The sequence below is a fragment of the Cheilinus undulatus genome, linkage group 10, assembly GCF_018320785.1.
Source record: "Cheilinus undulatus linkage group 10, ASM1832078v1, whole genome shotgun sequence".
Lineage (NCBI taxonomy): Eukaryota > Metazoa > Chordata > Actinopteri > Labriformes > Labridae > Cheilinus > Cheilinus undulatus.
The window spans coordinates 28,022,334-28,041,276 of record NC_054874.1 but is presented as its reverse complement, the minus strand read 5'-3'; the positions used below and the strand labels follow the sequence as shown (position 1 = coordinate 28,041,276).

The 18,943-nt window shown below is 39.8% G+C and overlaps 1 protein-coding gene across 3 annotated transcripts in view; it reads left to right on the top strand.

The window, feature by feature from the left end:
- The first annotated feature begins 256 nt into the window (after nucleotides 1–256).
- The window catches only part of LOC121516555 (amyloid-beta A4 precursor protein-binding family B member 2-like), a 78,027-nt gene continuing 59,340 nt past the window's right edge, over nucleotides 257–18,943 (top strand). For 2 of the 3 annotated variants that reach the window (XM_041797903.1, XM_041797901.1), the window contains exons 1-6: nucleotides 257–443; nucleotides 7,994–9,240; nucleotides 11,303–11,499; nucleotides 13,381–13,524; nucleotides 14,155–14,249; nucleotides 14,407–14,467. In XM_041797903.1, the coding sequence (XP_041653837.1) occupies nucleotides 8,025–9,240; nucleotides 11,303–11,499; nucleotides 13,381–13,524; nucleotides 14,155–14,249; nucleotides 14,407–14,467 (1,713 nt within the window). In that variant the 5' untranslated portion in view covers nucleotides 257–443; nucleotides 7,994–8,024. The remainder of the gene's footprint in view (nucleotides 444–7,993; nucleotides 9,241–11,302; nucleotides 11,500–13,380; nucleotides 13,525–14,154; nucleotides 14,250–14,406; nucleotides 14,468–18,943) is intronic. The other variant, XM_041797902.1, reaches the window with a different exon arrangement.

The following is an 18,943-nucleotide window of genomic DNA, read 5'->3' as shown; positions in this document are numbered from 1 at the left end:
AGGCTGTGTTTAAAGGACAGAGGCTGCTATAGCTCTTCACACTATTCACATCAGACTGCTGCATGACGTAACACCCGATGATGTGTGATTTCATTACCTGAGTTGGAAAAATAACACCGGTAGATTTATTGTGGTTGCGTCTCGTCCTCGCGCCCAGCGTCCTGCGTCCTCGTCTCTGATTGGTCGACTGGGTGGCAGCTCCACAGCGCCCCGTGTCGCTCCGGGATCTTCTGGCGCAGAGAGAAAGCGCAGCCTGGCCGCCAGCTAGCACCGAGCCGGGCTGGGAGGGTTAGATGATGTGATGTGATCGTATACGGGCGGCCGGCTGCAGCTACGGGTGGACTGGCACTTAAAAGCGGCTGTCGACGCGGGCCCTGCTCTTTACTCTGCCCGTGTGTCGTCGTGGGAGCGGAGGCGCAGAAGCCCGGAGGCTGACCGAAGCGGTGAGTGGATGTAAATAGATGCCCTCGTTGGGATGCGCTCCCCTCCCAGTGCGGCGCTGGTGATGGGGCTGGATGCTGAAGATTTACTGCGTCTCGCATATCGACAGCTTTCTTTCCGCATTACAGACAACTCCACCTCTGCGTCCTCAGTGCTGTGCTACGTTTCAAGACAGTCTGTCGCTGTTTGAGACCTTTTAGAGAGGGGAGTTTTATTGATATGGCTGTAAGAAACGAGGGGCTAGGATACTCCACCCATGACATCATCGACTTTTTCAAGTTCATTTTCTCCCTTGCTCGTGCTTTCATCTGTTGCATTTCCTTTCTGAGACAGTGGGTGCAGCTCAGAGTTGGGGAAAGAGGCCTTAGAAATTACAGAATGGAAGTTTATAAAGAAAAGCTTCATCTGAAAGGCCAAGATCTCTGTATAAATCCAGAAATGATCTGATTATGAAAGTTTATTGATGTAAAGATGTTTGTTCTGTCTCTTCAGGCTGACCTTCAGGTCAGCTGACAGTGTAAACAAATGAGTAAATAATGATTCTCTTTTGACACCACATACTAGAATAATAAGGAAACGTGGTACTGTGATTTTATCCATGTAAATCTCCAGAAGAGCACATAGATTACTTCATATTCTCTCTAATAATGTTTCTCCAGTGTAAGCAACAACATACTACACATCAAAAGTGCAGAAATGGCCCAAAAGAAAGCAGTTAATTATGCATTATTTAATTAGTATACAACTTGCTGCTGTCTTGTGACCAGCTGCTGCATCTCATGAATGACCTCTGCTGTTTGAGAGCACAACAGATTCACTGAGGACAAACAGCTTTTACTACTGTTGTCTGTTCACTGTGCCCCCACTGTCCTGCAAACTGCTGTGTCATTCTCCCCGCGTTCTCCCTCTAATAACCAGTCGTTCCCCTCCCAACACACCCCCTCTTTCGTCCTCTCTCAGGCCCACCATGTTCAACTAATGGAGATGTGGCTGCACTGTAATCTGTAGATGATCCAGTATGTCTTTGACTCATTGAAATTTCAAGGAAGGGACTACAAAGAGCTGAGATTTTGTTTGCATGTTACTCATATTGAGTTTCGGGGATTGTATCATGATGTGTAATTCATCCTCTGAGTCATGCATCTTATTTGCTCTGATTTTCTGCTTTGGTGGCTGCAGGCACAGTTTGTTGTTGTCTGGTAGAAGGCTAATATCTCCAGGTTTCTGGGCTTCTGGCTAAAATGATCTCACTTTGATAGGGTTCAGGAATAAATTTACTCCTACAACTGACTAAATAATTCTATGTAAGCCTGAAGAGGACATTCATCCATACACTTTAGTATACTCCGTTTTGAGGACCAGAGATGACTATCTCTTGTCTGGATAACAACAATGGTTTTCCCATGAGAGAGAGTAGCCTAAATTTTTATGATTTTTTTCAGGATTCTCAACTTATGAAAAAAAAAAGAAAAACATAGTTTGCTAAGGAGATAAAAAGTTAAGAACTTAAGAAAATATTCAAAACGTATGAAGGCATGTCCCCAAGAGCCTCCTTATAATTAAAGGTTAGCAAAAACGTTAGCTTGAGAAATGTATATAGTAGGGAGGGACGCACATTATTATTGGCATGACATTAGTGTTAGCAGGTATTAGCCTAAAAAGTTTAATAGCAGCAGATATGAAAACTTCTGCTGACATTTAAAGCCAATTTATTGTCAGTATAAATTAGTGCTGCACGATTAATGAAAGCGCAGTTGCCATGTAAGGTTTTGCATTAACATGACTGCATAAAAGGCTACTGCTTTTTTTAGGGGTAGAGCGATTATCGCCATTTAGCTGATGAGTATTGGAATTTTATGTACCAATAATCTGTCAAAATGATTGAATTCAAAAGTGTGCCACTTTGCACATTTATACCACCTAAGGTTGGACAACTTAAGTAAGATTAACTGAGGAGTGCATTCTTCACCAGAATGTCCTCCTCCGTCATGATCAGTACACCCCCCATTGTGTATTATAGCTGCTCAACACAGGGGAGCTTCTCTGACTGAGTCAGTAACTTTACTCATGGTGCAGAAGTGTCTGATGCCTAAAGGCATTCTGGGAAAACTATGCAGATGAGGGGATGTTTGTCAAATTAAGTACAATTACAAAATAAAATTCAAGTTAATCATGTAGTTAGTTATTTACGATAAATTTGGTTCAAAATATTGGTTATCAGCCACATGCACTAATAATAATAGGTATCAATATCAACTGTTTTGAGATTTGAGATTTTTTTTTTTTTTTTTAAATGGGACAATATGCATTAATGGACATTTACATGTAGATACATGGAATTATAGCCCGATGGCTAATTTCCATCCCCAGTCCCATTAGCAGGTTGATGTAAAACGCATAGAACAAACTAGAATGACCCACGCCTAAGCAGCACCACCGAGGAACTCCCATTGATTACTATGGTGTTCAAAATTCGAAGTCCAAGAAAAACCGAACGGGTGGGCGGATCATCACCAAAATCTAATTGATTCTTCCTTGTCACTATCCCAATATTCCCTGAAAGTTTGGTGAAGATCCGACTTTCTGTTCTGGAGTTATCTTGTACACATATAAACAAACAAACAAAGAAACAGAACCCTTTACATAACCCCCTGCCGATTTCATCGGCGTGGGTAAAAAAGAAACATCAGTAAATAGGAGTAAAACACACAGAGCACATTAAAAGACAAGCAACAAACATTAACCGTGGACAACCTGAACGACACACAGTCTGAAATAAAAACAGGCTAGGAGTAGGGGAACCACAATAATTATACAGTAAATTATAAAGTGCTAGTGTTTATTAAAGTGCTGTAGTGCTCAAGTGCCAAGTGCTAAGGTGCATAATGCTAGCTGCCTGTAACAATCAGGTCCTCGTTTAATTGCACATAGCCAAAATTAATTCGCAGAAATATAGAATTATATGTAGTATTGCACATTACCCTACTGTCTAAGATTATAAAGTACTGTGGGAAATGTAGTATTGCACAATGCGCATAGCACACGGTTGCACATGCAGATGTGAGTAAATATTGCACCAGAAAAGCATACATAAATGTCCTATGTCAGCACTAATACGTTGAAAAAATATCAGTTAATTTTTGTAAGTAGTAATTGGAAGGTTTACATGAAAGGCCTTAGAAGGACCTTTAAGCTTGAAATAGTGCCACTATTTATTTACTTTTTAAAGTTATTTTGAAAGCAGTACTGTAAAAATGTCAGGGTTTTCTATGCTAGTTAATATTTGAATGTTCTGAGTTGAGAAATACTCACTTCAAAACTTTCATTATTCTCTACATTTTCCCTGATAACTAAGAAAGTAGACCAGGGTGTCCAAACTTTGGCCCGGGGCCAAATGCTGCCATTTCTGATTGGCCTGCAGCAAATTCTAAATTTTTGATGAAATATGGCCCACATTTGAACTTGATGCTTGGTTTCAGCACAAGGCAGGGCTACCATGTTAATTCTGTAAACAAACAAGAATTTATTGATTCGCATTTTTTGTGACTGAATGAAGACAGCACTGTAAATGGAAAACATATTGGCAACCAAAATAATAACATTATTTTTATTTATAATGCCCTGGTGGATTGCAAAGGCCAATAGCAGTACTGATGGTGTTGTAGGGGCAGAACTAGTAGTAGCCAGGGCTGACCAGGGCCATTTAGCCATTTAAGCATACCCAATCACTAAGCATATCTTAACCATCATAAGATGGGTTTTTACTAACTGTATTATCCTCAGAGTGAGACATATGAAAGTGGCCCCACCATCCTTATATATTTTTGTATGTGACCCTCAGTGAAAAAAGTCTGGACACCCCTGAAGTAGACTCATCATAGCTTTTGTGTATAATCATAATTACAATCGCAAATTGCCATATTGTCCAGTATAATCGCAATCTCACATTATTATCAAAATGTGCAGCGCTAGTATAAATCATATATCCGCCTTAAATATCCACAACTCAACTGTCATCGGTTATATGTGGCTGACTAGGGTGCCACACATTCAAGGAGGCTTACTGTGAGCCCTGAGCATTTTGAATAATGCCTCAAATGTAAAACAATGACATGACTGTCTACTTCCCCTCTCCTCTCCCAGCTCCGTTTGACTCAGCCTCTCTTTGCACAGTGTCTTGGGTTTTTTACAGCAATAAAAGGCTGAAATCAGTTCAGAGATATCTTCATATCCGATATTAGCAAAACCAACATTGTACATCCCAAGTAGGAAGAGCGATAGGTGCTGCTAATTGAGAATCCTGATAACGCTGCTCCAAACACGGTGCAGATAGAGAATACTTGTTGATAGTGTTTGGTGTCTGAGTCACAGGCCGGGAGTGTGACTGCAGATTCAGCACAAACAGGTTGTTGTAGTTGTCTGGCTCAGCGACAGAAGGACACCAAGACAGCCACCCAGGGAGTGAAAGGGAGGGGGTTGGGGGCTGGATAGGGGACCCTCATGAACAAAGTGCACTGCCCAGGGATTTTTATTTTCTCCAAAATCCTGCTTCTGCCTTTTCCCAAGATCTTGTCATGCTTCCAGATCTGCTGCGCTTGTATTTTCCATGTTTCTGAGAAACAGCACTGGTGATGACTGCAGCATTGTTTGAGGTGTGTGTGTTTATGATCTGTTGACAGAATATATTTATACACTATGCATGCAAACGTGGATCTATGTTCACCAGCTTCCTCCCAGAGATTCGGAAACAAAGGTGACAGATGCAGTTGGTGTATCTGCACAGTCTTTGTTGATTTCCTGCCACTGTTTTTATTTCTCTGTGAGTCTGTTTCATGATCACATGACTGATCCACCCAGAGATGAAAGAGACATGACTAGCTAGTTAGCGCTATCTGGCTGCTGAATGTCAGTCCTGGATGAATACATCAAGGGTGTGACTCACCCCCAGTGTAATGCAAATTCAGTCCATCCTAATGACTTTGATGCTGTGTAATATTTTTACACAACCACAGTGACACCTTTTGTGTGAAATATTCACACCTTAGTGTGTCAGTAAAAGCCCCTAAGAGACCAGATAGAAAGCCTTTTCATCAACTTTATATTCAACATCAGAAATGCAGATCAGCCCTGCAGAACGGTCTCAACTTGATGATGTCATCCATCCCTGATGATGTCATGTCCACACAGACAAAAGAAATCTTCAGTGCAGCTTTTTCTAATCTCGATTACTACAGCTCAACTGAAGACCTGGGAATCTTCTGTGGTCCACCAAAGCCTTTATACAGCCATGCTGAAGTATTTACCTCTGCATTTCTTGTTTCATTAACAGAGAATTACAATGCTTAAAGGGAATGTCTCAGAACGTATTGATAAATTGTTTTAATCAGAAAACAAGCTACATAGTAGAATTTTTAATGGAGTGTGTCCAGTTAAATTAACACCAGTTAAAATGTTACATCACCTCTTTACATCAGACATTATAAATGAAAAAAAGGTTAAATGTAAGTTATTTCTTCTGGCTGTGTTTTTGTCAGTTCACTTTAAAGTGATTTGCAGTTTTATTTTTTTTAACTCATGCCAATTGTTTAGATTTATTGTAAATGACCTCTTCCAGCCCACCTTTGCGAGCACATGAGGAGGCCACGGGCCACACTTTGGAAAGCACTGATCCAGTGTGTTTGATTCAAGTTAATAATAGATATATTAGCCTATACTTTATACTGTCTGTTAGAAAAATAAGTTATATGGGGTCTCTGTAGTCTAGTACAGGAGCAGCAGATAGGCCAGAAAAAAATGGCGTTAAAAATACTCTAACCCAATTATCAACTATTTTTAGACAACCTTTTCACAAGCAAGCAAAAAAACATTCTACTCACAAAAAATCACAAAATGTTGAGCCCTGACTGTTTCTTTGGTAAATAATGTTAAAAGCTGATTCCTACAGCTTTTCAAATACAGGGAAACTCGGCAGGCACAGATGGATTGGTTTGAAATTGGTAATAGCTATCAGCAAATAATGTGTCACCAAAGATCAGGGGGGAGCGCAAGGCTTTGTGTGCTCTGAGGGTGCCAAATTAGATTTGCACATGTCGACTAAAATAAAGGATATTAAACAGTTGTAAAGTGACTTACACAAAGGTCTGTTGATAAGAAAAACATGCATCGATCTTTTTAGGGCTTAATCAGTAAAAAAAATGAGAATCAATGTAGATTTTTGACACTTTTGTCACTTTTTCTTTTGGTGCGGGTTTTGAGAGGGCTCAGCTTTAACATGCAGGGGGCTCCAAGGGAAAGCTCTACAATGTAACCAGCATAATATTAGACTCAATTAGGGCTGAACGTCTTTGAAAAAGTATCCAACTGTGATCATTTTGACCCCGTGAAATTCAGGATGAGCAGATGAACTGTTTTAAAAAAGACAGCTGATTGTTTGCATGATGTGTAAAACATAAAATCTCTGCAGCAACAAGTATAAAACTTATTTTGACACACACATTTCAGGTTAAAGAAATTCTGCGCTTTCGATTATTTGCCCAGCCCTATACTTGTTAGACAACTCTGAACTGTTGTCATGATTAAATGTGAGAGAAAATGTTAGCAATGTTAGCATAGCATTTCTTTTTTTTTTACACCATCTTTCAGCCTTAGGGCTCTGAACATGATTCATGAGGGTGTTAAAAGTCTAAGGTTCCCTAAACATCAGCATTTTAGTTAGATGTGATTATTCAGTAGGCATACATTTAGGCATTTTCAATAGTAACTCCAGTTATTTAGTAGGTATATAATGATCCAATGATTGGTTGACCACTTATCCAATCAAATTTAGAGAAAGTCAAAACATCGGTCTGTTGAATAAGCCACACCTTTATTTATTGAAATTCCTCCTGAGGGCCTGTTTTACATTTTCCAGCCTGAACTTTTTAAATAAGCTAGCTGCTTATGGGAAATTTTAAACAGCTAGCAGCTTTGATTAAGAGGACAATGAAGATATCTACTCTTCTCGTGCCTGTGTCAATATAAATAAGGCCAGCTTGCTTTCACAAATTCTCTCTGCTTTATGCATATGTTAATTGATTTTATTTACAGACATAACTGTAATTTATTACAAGGAAATTTGACAAATTAAGTCAAAATGAGACTTTATTTGTTTGAATACATTAAATTGACAGAGTCACGAATGAAGCAGCTTGGCCAGTAATTTGGTGAATTTTGCTTTTTGACAGACATTAATATTTATCAGTCTAAAACTGCCATGAAAAACAACATCAGCCTACAGCTACTACCTAGCACGACTCTAATCTGCAGCTGTTCATGATGCCACTCTAGCACGTTTTCCAAAAGGAAGAAGAAGTTAAAATAACTCTGTTTTTTTTTTGTCATTTGTATCCAGTTTCTGTTAAAGTCCACAGTGCTACTGTTGTGGCTAAAGCACAATATGACTACACCTGAGTAAGCAATGTTAACTGGTTGTGTAAACGCAGTTTGTTATGTTGAAATTTGTTTGTTAGAGTGAAAAATAATATCATTTAATCCTTTGTGTCTCTTCCATCAGCGTCATCACTGCAGAGTATCTTCAGTCAGTCATGATGTCAGTACAAACCCCTCTCTCACGCTCTGGCTCCTCCCCCTCTAACGTGGGCCTGGCAAACCGCAGTGGACCCTCCGCCACCCCTCCCACCTCTCTCAGCCTTCGCTCCTCATACAACCAGTTGCTTGGGCGGGATGTCATCAAAGAGTCAATGGAAACAGGAAGTTCGGCCACTTTGCCAAAGAGTCGTCAGAGGTACGCCATGACCAGCGTGCGGAGCGCCGTGGGGATTAGTGACAACCTCTTTAAAAACCAGCCTGTGACTAGAGGACGGGGCCTCCCTACCAAGTCCTCCTCTAGCTCCGCCCTCTACTCCTCCTCTTCCTCATCTTCGCTCTTTAATACAACCAACCCTAAACTGGCGAAGAACGGGGCCAACATGCAGAGGAGAGCCGAAAGCCAGCAGCTAGAGTTGAGCAGAGCCAATACGGAGGGCAAGATTCACAGTGATGTCATCAATAACCCCTGTTCTGATTGGCTAGACAACTCCCAGCTGCCTCCTTTTAGACGACGGACCAAGAGCTTTCTCAGTTACCACGAAAAGGGCTGGGATCTGGATGTCAGCTGGGGGAAAAAGGAGGAAAAGGAGGAGAAGAAGCAGCAGCCCTCTCCTGAGAAAGAACAGGCCAGTCCTGACAATGACAAGGAGATTGAGAAGGAGGAGAAGACCAGCATCAAGCAGAGCTGCGAGGAGGAGAAGGAGGAGGTGGAGCCAGTGGTGGAGGAGGAAGAGGAGGACGATGATCCCACACCAACTCCAAGACAGCCCTTGCTACCTGTGGTGGTTGAAGCCCCTCTTTCTGCCACCTCCTCTTCCTCCTCAAACAGCCCAGAGTGGATCCCAGACAACCAGAACCAGGTCAAAGAGGAGCTATGTGTCCCCGTCCAGGGAAGTCCACGCAGCCCTGCAAAGCCTCCACGCAGCTCCCAGCCCAGAGTGATCAAGGTGGAGTTGCACCCCAACAATGAGAACCAGTTTCTGCAGCAGTACCCGCCTTCTTCTCCTAAACAGGCCCGAGCTGCAGAGAGGAATACCCCGACCAGGAACCGACCAGCGCCTCCTGCTCTACCTGATCCTGAACCTGAGACTGGGCTCCCTAAGGTGGGCCTGAGAATGGACCTGACTCCTGACACACCTTCAGAGGATGAGGACTCCAGCTGGACCACCCTGTCGCAGGAGACGCCCTCTCCTCAGACTCCACAGGAAACAGGTTATCTGTTCATTCTTTCTTTTTTTCTTTTTTTCTTTCTTTTTTTCTTTCTTTCTTTCTTTCTTTCTTTCTTTCTTTCTTTCTTTCTTCTGCCATATACAGGTGCATGTAAATAAAATTTGGATATTATGAAAAAGTTTTATGATAGTCATCATTAGGAAATGAAATATTTCAAGACTTTTTGTCTTAATCTTGATGATTACAGCTTAAAGCTCACACAAAAAATCACTATCTCAAAGTATTAGTATATCACAAAACATCAGTCCAAAAAAAAGGATTTAGACTACAGAAATGTTGACCTTCTGGAACATTCTGCTCATTTTTCCATCCAGTAATTGTTTGGTGCTTCTTTTGCCATTGAGCCAATCAGTCCGTCTGGATTGTTGAGTCTGGTGTCTCTCATCTTCCTCTTGACATTTCCCCAGAAATTTTCAATAGGGCTCAGGTCAGGCCAGCTGGCTTGCTAATCAAACACAGTAATACTATGGTCAACAAGCCAGTTTCTGATAGTTTTGGCTTCACTGTAGGCAGGTAAAGAGTCCTGCTGTAAAAGGAAATCAGTATCTCCATAAAGTTTCTCAGCAGATGGAAGTATGAAGTGCTCTAAAATCCACTGGTAGACATTGACAGCATCAACTCTGGACTTAATAAACACAGTGGACCAACAGCAGCAGATGACATGAGACCTCAAACCTTCACTGACTGTTCAAACTGAAAACACCAGACTTCAAGCACCTTGGACTCTGTGCCTCTCTGATCTCTTTCCAGACTCTGGGACCTTGATTTCCAAATGAAATTGGAAATTGACTTTCATCTGAAAAAAAAAGGAATTTGGACCACTGAGCAGCGGCCCAGTTCTATGTCTCCTTTGCCCTGGTGAGACACTTATAACATCTATGGTTTGGGGGTGGCTTGACACTAGGAACATGACAGTTTTAGTCCATTTCATGGACCCATGTGTGTGGCGGTTCTTGATCCAGTGACTCCATCCTCAGTCTGCTCCTTGTGAAGCTCCCCTAAGTTCTTTAATCTGCCTTGTTTGACAGTCATCTGAAGGCTAAGCTCGTCACTTTTGTTTGAGTACATCTTTTTTCAACACTCTTCTTTTCCAGTCACTTTCAACAAATATACTTTGATACAGCTTCTGAGAACAGCCTGCCCTTTCAGCAGTCACCTTCTGTGGCTTACCCTCCTTGTGAAGGGTGCCAGTGATCATCTTCTGGATAACAATCAAGTCAGCAGTCATCCCCATGATTGTGGTTGTGTGTACTGAGCCAGAGTGAGTGAACAAAGGCTTAGGAAACCTTTGTAATTTGGACTTTTCCACAATATTCTAATATTTAGAGATAGTGGATTTTAGTGAGCTTTAAGCCATAATCATTGAGATTTAAACAAAAAAAAGTCTTGAAATATGTCCCTTTATATTAGATGAATCTAGAATACATAGAAATGTAACTTTCTGAATTACACTGAAGGAAAAATGAACTTTTATATGATATTCCAACATTTTGAGATGCACCTGTACTTGTCACTCTCATCTGCTACACCTGTCTTTGTCTCTCTCTCTCACTCTTCCTCCTTCTCCTATTTGGAAATAGACATCCTCTCTGTAAGCCAGATCCTCCAGCAGTAATGCTGTAACCTTTAAGGCCCCAGTGAGGCACCTTATGTCGCAGAGAGTGAGTTGGTTGGACAGAGGGAGGGGTACTGCAGAGTGAGCGGACAGAGAAAGCAGAGCTGGAATTAGTACGCCATGACTACTGAGATTGTATGACAAAGCAATGGTTAGAAAATGAGTGTATGTAGAAAATATAAGGAGGACAACAGAGAAATAGAAACCAGGAGAGAGAGGGCAGGACTGATTCGTCCTACAGGGGATGAGCCCTGGAGTTGCTATGACAACAGACACTAAGTAAGGACAGGCTGACCATCTCTGAAATGTACCCTGAGCATCCCTGTTTGTGTGTGTAGGCTCTTTAAATGTTTTTGTCTGTATGAATCATCATGTATGTGTTTGTGTGATAAACTCATGAACAATGTTTGTGCTACTGTCATCCTGCAGCAGATGTTTGGGATGAGGGGGATCTGCCCCCAGGCTGGCGAGAGATCTCAGACTCATCAGAGGTCTATTTCTGGCATGTCCCCACTGGCACCACACAGTATCACAGACCTGTTGCTGCTGGCAACCCACACACCTCTGCCAAAGCTGAGGCAGACCCACAACAGGACACACAGGACACCCTGAAACCGCCCAATGAGGTGAGACGACACATGTAGCACACACGTCCCCTGGTGAATTATATTCATGTGTGCCTTCTGTTAACAAAGAATTCAACTTAGTTCTTGTGAGTTTCAAAGAACTATTTGTTTGACAGACTGCAGATGGTTCAGTGTAAATGTACTTTGTCCCTTAGACAAAAAAACTTTTATGTGGACAAATATCAATGAAACAATAGCAAATGAAGACTTAACTTTAAAGATATGATACATTACATTGTTATATGATGTGATATGTAATATGATATGATAAAATTAAATATAGTAACGTAATGTGATTTAACTAATTTTAACCAAAAGAAAACAGGAAACTCTGGTTCTGGGTTACTCCAATATAACGATACAATTATGAGCACAAAAAGTGTCAAACATGTGAAATACAAAATACAGAAAGAAGTATTCACCCCCTTGGATGTTTTACCCTTTTACTGATTTTATAAATCAGTAATGGTCAATATAATTGACTTTTTTGACAAAAAATTTCAAAAATCCCCTTTCATGTCAAAGTGAAAATAGATTTCTACAAAGTAATTTTAATTAAATAAAAATATGAAAGTTAAAATAATTGATTGCATAAATATTCACCGCCTTTTAAGGTGACGATTTGGTTTAGTAGTGTCACAAATAGTGAAATGGGGATCACCTGAGTGCAGTGAATGTGTCTCAAGTGTTTGCAGTATAAAGTCACCTGGTCCAGACGCTGGTTAATCAGTATTCTTGGCTACCATTACAAAATGAAGACAAAAGAACACTCCAGTCAACTCAGAAAAAGTTATTGAAAGTCTAAGTCAGGGGATGGGAATTTAAAAAAAATGCCCAAGGCACTTAACAGAGTTCAATTGAATCCATCATCAAGAAATTGCAGCAATATGGCACATGTGTGTAAATCTGCCTGGATCAGACCGTCCTTGCAAACTGATTGAAATCTGACTGACTGACATCTATTAAGAGGTTTTTTTTTTTTTTTCGTGGGGGGGGGGGGTTTGTCAAAAAGGAAATTTATATTGACCATGATTGATTTATAAAGTCAACAAAATGGTAAAACACCCAAGGGGGAGAATACTTTTTCAAGGCACTGTAGTGCTGTGAAAGGAACTTTGCATATAACATTGAACATGCTGAAGTCTAATTTAGAGAAGTGAAATGGCACATGATAATCAAATGTTTGAAGCATATTTAAGTATAAATATGAATACTAAACATCTACACAAACATTTCTTCAAGTAAAAACAAATTTGCCTGCTGGGACAAGGGCTTTGATTACAAAAGAGCCCCTGTGGCAAATTATACTTAAAGGTCATGCTAAAGCATTTTGTAAATTGTGACATTAATGTACCCTGATGGGGGTGGAGGGTTAGTCTCAAGTTGTGATTCAGGAAATGAACGAGAGAGTTCTGATTTCTTCAAACATTGGTGTCTCTGTGGAGTACCAGCATTTTAACAAAACATTTATGTATTAATTTGTGCAAGTTTGCTCTAGTTGTATATATTATAAACTGTTTATATCGTATACCATAATTTTCTAAACTGTAGTAGGAGAAATAATCTTAACGGCCACCCACCTGTTTTGTGGAGTTTCCATTGAATCTAACAGTGTCTGTAGGGACTTTTATCTGTTTATAGACACTATTTTAAAGCTTCGGAAATCACTAAACTACTTTTTAGAGTTCAATGTTCAAATATTGAACTTAGAAGAAGGAAAATAAACCTTAAAAAGCCATTTTAACATCATAATATATATAGGCTTGGTCCATTATATTAGAAAGTTGTTTGTGATAAATAATGTATCATCTCAGTCTGTCCCTGTTTTTCTCTCATGCTTCAACTCCTCTCTCTCTCTCTCTCTCGCTCTCTCTCCCGCAGCGCCCCAGCAGTCTGATATCTGACAGCTCTGTGGAGCCGGTCCCCTCGCCCTCTGGCTCCTCCCCCTCCTCCTCTTCCTCCACCCCGTCCAATGACGTCACCTCTTCTGGACCAAACCTCAACATCACCACCTGCACAGCCAATGTGAGACACACAGCCACATCTACACTGGTTGTTTTCATGTCAAAACACATTTTGTGATATTTGTATTGTTTTTATGAGCGTGTGACAGTTATTTTGTGTGAATGAAATGAATGGACTATGAATGGAAGTAAACCGAAGTGCTTGTAATTGCACTTGCTTTGTTTTATCCTTTGCTGTTCTTGACAATTCCAGGCTGAACAATTATGACTGTTCCTCCTATTTAGAAACATGAAGAATCACACTGCATACTGCAGAGGATCATATATTTCTTCATTACCATGATTGTAAAATTTATAGCCTCAAGATATCACATCACAGTAAGATTACTGGCTTTGGTTAACCTTAATTACAGCCAGCATAGCTGTCTTTATTAAGCTTTTTCCTCTTCGAGCTTGATAGTTCGAAAGATATATCTGCGCTATCTTTGCAGCTTTTATTAAGCTGGAAGTAGCACATGGTAATCATTTTCTAGGTCACACTGAAGAGCTAATTTAACAAAGATGAATATCTCATACTCCCTTAAAATCACTTTTTTTCTCTTCAAGTTATTACCCAAAAAAAAATTTAATGAGTAAAACCAGAAAAATCAACACAATCTCTTTTTAAAAAATTGTTTTCCACTGATGTTAGTCTGTCCAGGACCTGAAGGACTATCCGGTCTATCCTGATCCCAGTCTGAAGGCGTTTGAAGGGGCCACACTCCGCTATGCCTCTCTTAAACTCAAGTAAGACAAACACAGCCGAGTGCATGTGCATATTAAACAGCAGAGAAATAAGACTACTGGTTATTCTTCAGCTTCTGCTTAAGTGAGGTCATGATAATATATTTGTGTAATAGTTATAAGTTGTGACTTGTTTGTGATGTCTGATGTTTCTCTGCAGCCCTGCAGCACAGCTTGAGACTGTTGACCTGAATAACACTGTCTCTGATTCAGAAGAAATGGTAAGAGCATAACAACACACTAACTCTTCATGCATGTAACACAGAACCAGAGCTGCATGTCATTTTAAATGTCCACTTTTTTGCAGCGTAATGTATTCACTCTGACGGACTTGGTTATTTTTTTAAACTTTATGAACAAGATTGTATGCCCAAGAAAAGAAAATAGTCATTGTGTCCAAATGACTGAAGGGAAAAAATAATATTTTTTAAATTTGGATAATTGCTCAACAAAGCCAAAACAAATCAATCAAAGTTGTCAAATTATCCAAAGGGAACTGTGTTGTAATGCTTTGAATCTTATCTTATCGTAGGGGATGGTATTGGGCTGGTTATTTCCCACTACCTTACCTTACAAAATGCATCATAATTGGAGAAATAAATGTCCTGATAAACATGTCCTACACTGAATTCCCTACAACAACTATTCTTTATTTTAGAGGATAGCAGAAGAGGTATAGATTAACATTTTTTTTTTTTACAGTTTAAAAAATGTAAATTCAGATCCACTGAGATCCAAGTAAAATAGTCTATTTATAATCACTTAGCTATTAATACATACAAATACAGTTAAAAATACAAATTTAACTTTTTTTAAACTTTAAATAGCCTCTCTGTTGTCTCTCTTGCGGTTGTTTTTCATACTTTACATATTATGTTCTGGTTTCACTTTACTATAAGCCCACTTGATTCATATGAATGAGTTTTTGCCTTAGTTCTACAGATTAGACAGCTTTATTGTCACTTCTGACGCAGCTGCCTGAAGTCATTCTTATTAGCGCTGCTGTTCAGCTCATGCTGCTTTAGGTCTCCTTATCAGAGATTGAGGGAAACTTTGAGTTAACGGTGTTATTAAGTGCTGGTTGGAATGACACAGATTAGCCCTGTGAACCTAGCTGTTGTTGCTAACTGCTAACCAGCCTGGTGTGTCAGTGTAGATTGGTGTTTCTGCAGTGTTTTGCCTTCTTACAGCTTAAATGAGTTATGTCAAACTCATTCTTACTCTTTTCTGGTGTTTAAAGAAACCCATAATGATCCAGTGTCTTTGCTTTTAGCCAGCTGACTTTACATAAAATTTGATATTCATGTTACTGGTCTGAGTACCAACTACTTTTGGTGTGTGAGGCATAAATGCAGTTTTACAACCGCTGCCATCTGCTGGCTTTTCTGTTAACTGCACCTTGGGGGAAATATATTTTGAGACTGATGCCACAGCATCTTGGGTCATATGGATTCTGTGTTAAGGCCCATTTATACTCCCTTTACGTACGAAAATGTATATGTCCTTTTCAAACGATGTTACTGTCACTGTTCTCATACTTCCATGCGTCCGTTACGTTGGCATGGATGTTAACCAATACATCCACGGGGGGGGGGCAGCCCAGAGCCAAAGTTTATGATAACAACAAAATCAAAAACAAACATGGTGACTGTGGAGGAGGTATTGATAATGTACCTCTTCCATAAAAGACAAACACGGAGGCAGCGTTTCCAACCAACTCGCACAACTTTTCCTCAAAAAGTTCCGCTGTTGTTATTTCTTCTTCGTGTCTCACTAGAGCTACATATCATATCCTATCATATTATATCATTTATCATATCTACTATGCCCTATGCTATGGTCTGGTATGGTGCGGTGTGGTTTGGTATTGTATCTTGTTGTGCCAACTTTTTTGGGGGGATTTACAAACCGTACACCAGGAAAATGTATTAAAACAAACACCAGAAGGATAGAAATTAATTACTATAAAATACATTATTTATTTTCTTTAACAATATATCTGAACTGATTACTTTAAATTTTGATATTAAAAACCTTTTCCATATCACACTTCCTATTCATATTCCGTATTTTAACAATGATGTGATGTTGCTTTAACTGAATGAAGGCTCAGAAAACTTCTCCTACTACTTCTTGGAAGTATCATCTTTATATTATTCTCAGTAAAGGTGGTATTATGTGATAGTTTACAGCTTAAGCAGGTAGGCCTTCTTTCTTTTTTGAAGACTGATGATTGCATAATTGTTGAATGAATATTTATGTAATGTTTTTTTTGTGTTGGACCCCAGAAAGACTAGCTTTTGTCTTGACAAAAGCTAATGGGGATCCTAATAAACAAACAAACAAACATACAGTCATGTAACATCATGTGTTTCAGGCAAAATTCCAAAACTATACAAGGAAAATCTAATATGAGGGTTAGGGTGATTGACATTTGTTTGCAAAGACTTGAGTTCTGTTTGGGTTTTAATCCAGAATCTGTGTTTAATTGAGTGCTATTTAGAGACCTACAGTATTCACCTTAATTAAACAATACTGAAACAAAACATCTTAACATTTAATCAGCACCTATATTTGCCGGTAAATTAGTTTGAAAGTGTAATAATACTAAAAAATATAAAAAAATGTTAGTTGACAGATGGAAGTCATCTTTTTTTAATGATGTAATGAACCAGCTCATGCTCCCTGTCCCAGATTTCTCATTGTGTTTGTTGCAGTGCCACTTAGTGGTTACTTTGTGAACTGAGCTGTGGTAGAGGTCTTCCCATAGTGATGAGGTTAAGGTGGAAGAACAGCATCAAGAAAGAGAGCAGTATTTAATATGAGATATGGGATATTTCTCAGTGAGATATGCAGCCATCTTTCATCACAACCAAACTCAAACATGTATGTTTGATGAAAGCGGAAGTTCAATATTTTGAAAACACTTTAAGTGAATTGTTTCCCAATCATTTCCAAGGAGACAATCCTCCAGCTCTGAACTTCTTCAAAAACTGTACTCACTTTTTTGCAGAAAGGAGTAAAACGAAGCTGTATGTTGCATGCAGCTTTTGAAGAATTTCCTTGTATTAGTTTAATTAAAAAATTAAAATGCTTTTCACTCATCTGACTTCCTCAGGATCCTCAGGTAAAATAAAAGCTGCAGGGTAGTTAGAGAATAGAGACCTGCAGGGAAGGGGTTTGAAATTCAGATATTTTTGCAGATGCATTTGAAAGTTTAATGAGAAGAATTCCAAGAGAGAGTAACATGGTCAGCTGGGTGCATGTCTTTATGTTAGTGCATGTTTACTTGGCATTGTTGGGGCTGTATCCTGAGGTTTTCCTTCCTGCTGGGGCAGAGACAGAGAGACAAAGAGATGAAGAGAGAGAGGATTGTAATGCCTACTGGCCTGAGGTAGTCTACATACACGCACTGTCCTTCATATTTCATGTGTTGTCCCCCCAATCAAACATCTCCCAGTAATTGTTCTGATGGCTGCCGTGTGTTGGTACAGTAGCTGCCGCTGCTTACTGTGTTCTACTTTAAGCCTTTGTGTGACTCCATCTAAGGTCTTTGTATACTGAGTCAATCATTTTCACCTGAAATTGCCACACAGTTAAAAAAGAAATATGATTTTAGTGCTTGCACACTGAGGCCAAGACCTTTGTTGGCCATTTTTATCGTGGAAGGTCCAATTACCTGTTTTATCTATTTTTCTTTTGCATCAGTACAAGCTGTTTGGAGGGTTTTTGGAGTATCCCAAGCAGAAGCTGCAGCTCCCTGTCTCCCTCTTTCTCCTGAATGTTGGTACAGCAGTAAGCACTGTTGCCTCACAGAACGAAGGTTCAAATCCCAGGTTGGACAGGACCTTTGTGAGTGGGGTTGCATGTTCTCCCCATGCATGTGTGGGTTCTTGTCGGGTATTCTGGCTTCTTCCCAGGGTCCAAAGACATACTCATCAGGTTAATGATGACTCTAAATTGTCCATAGGTGTGAGTGTGACTGGGTGTTTGTCTCTACATGTCAGCCTTATGGTTGACCAGTGACCAGTTCAGGTGCTCTCACCCAGTGACAGTAGAGATCAGCTTCAGGCCCTTTCAACCCAGAACAGGATAAACTATGCAGATGGATGGATGGATGGATGGATGGATGGATGGATGGATGGATGGATGGATGGATGGATGGATGGTCTTTCTTTTCACATAACACTCCAGATTTCCCACTTTTTGGGGGTTGGCTGCATGTGTGAAAGCAAAGTTTCCCCTAGATTTTACCTGAAATACTTCTGTGAAGTTGAGGTGATCCAATATGTGACCTCTGGAAGTATTAGTGGGAGACATGGGGATAAGCAACTCAGGGAGATGTAAGGTGCATACTTCTCTGAAAAAGCCCAAACATTTTCTGGTGTTCATTGCTGAAAGATCATGAAGCTCAAGACAGATTTTTTTATTTTACTTTTATGTTGAGTTATTGAGAGTGTTGGTTGGTATAGGCTACTGCAAACTGTTTGAAAACTTTACACAAGTGCGCTCTTTTAAGATCATTCAGTAAAATGAAACAATGGAAAATGGACTTCAGAAATTTCTATAATCTTGTGTCTGACATGTTTTCTTTTTGATTCACAGAAACATATTTCAGTCATGGTGGTTGATTCATGTTAAAGAAAACAACTGTGATCACATACTACCTTACAAAAACATCAAACATTTTTTTACTC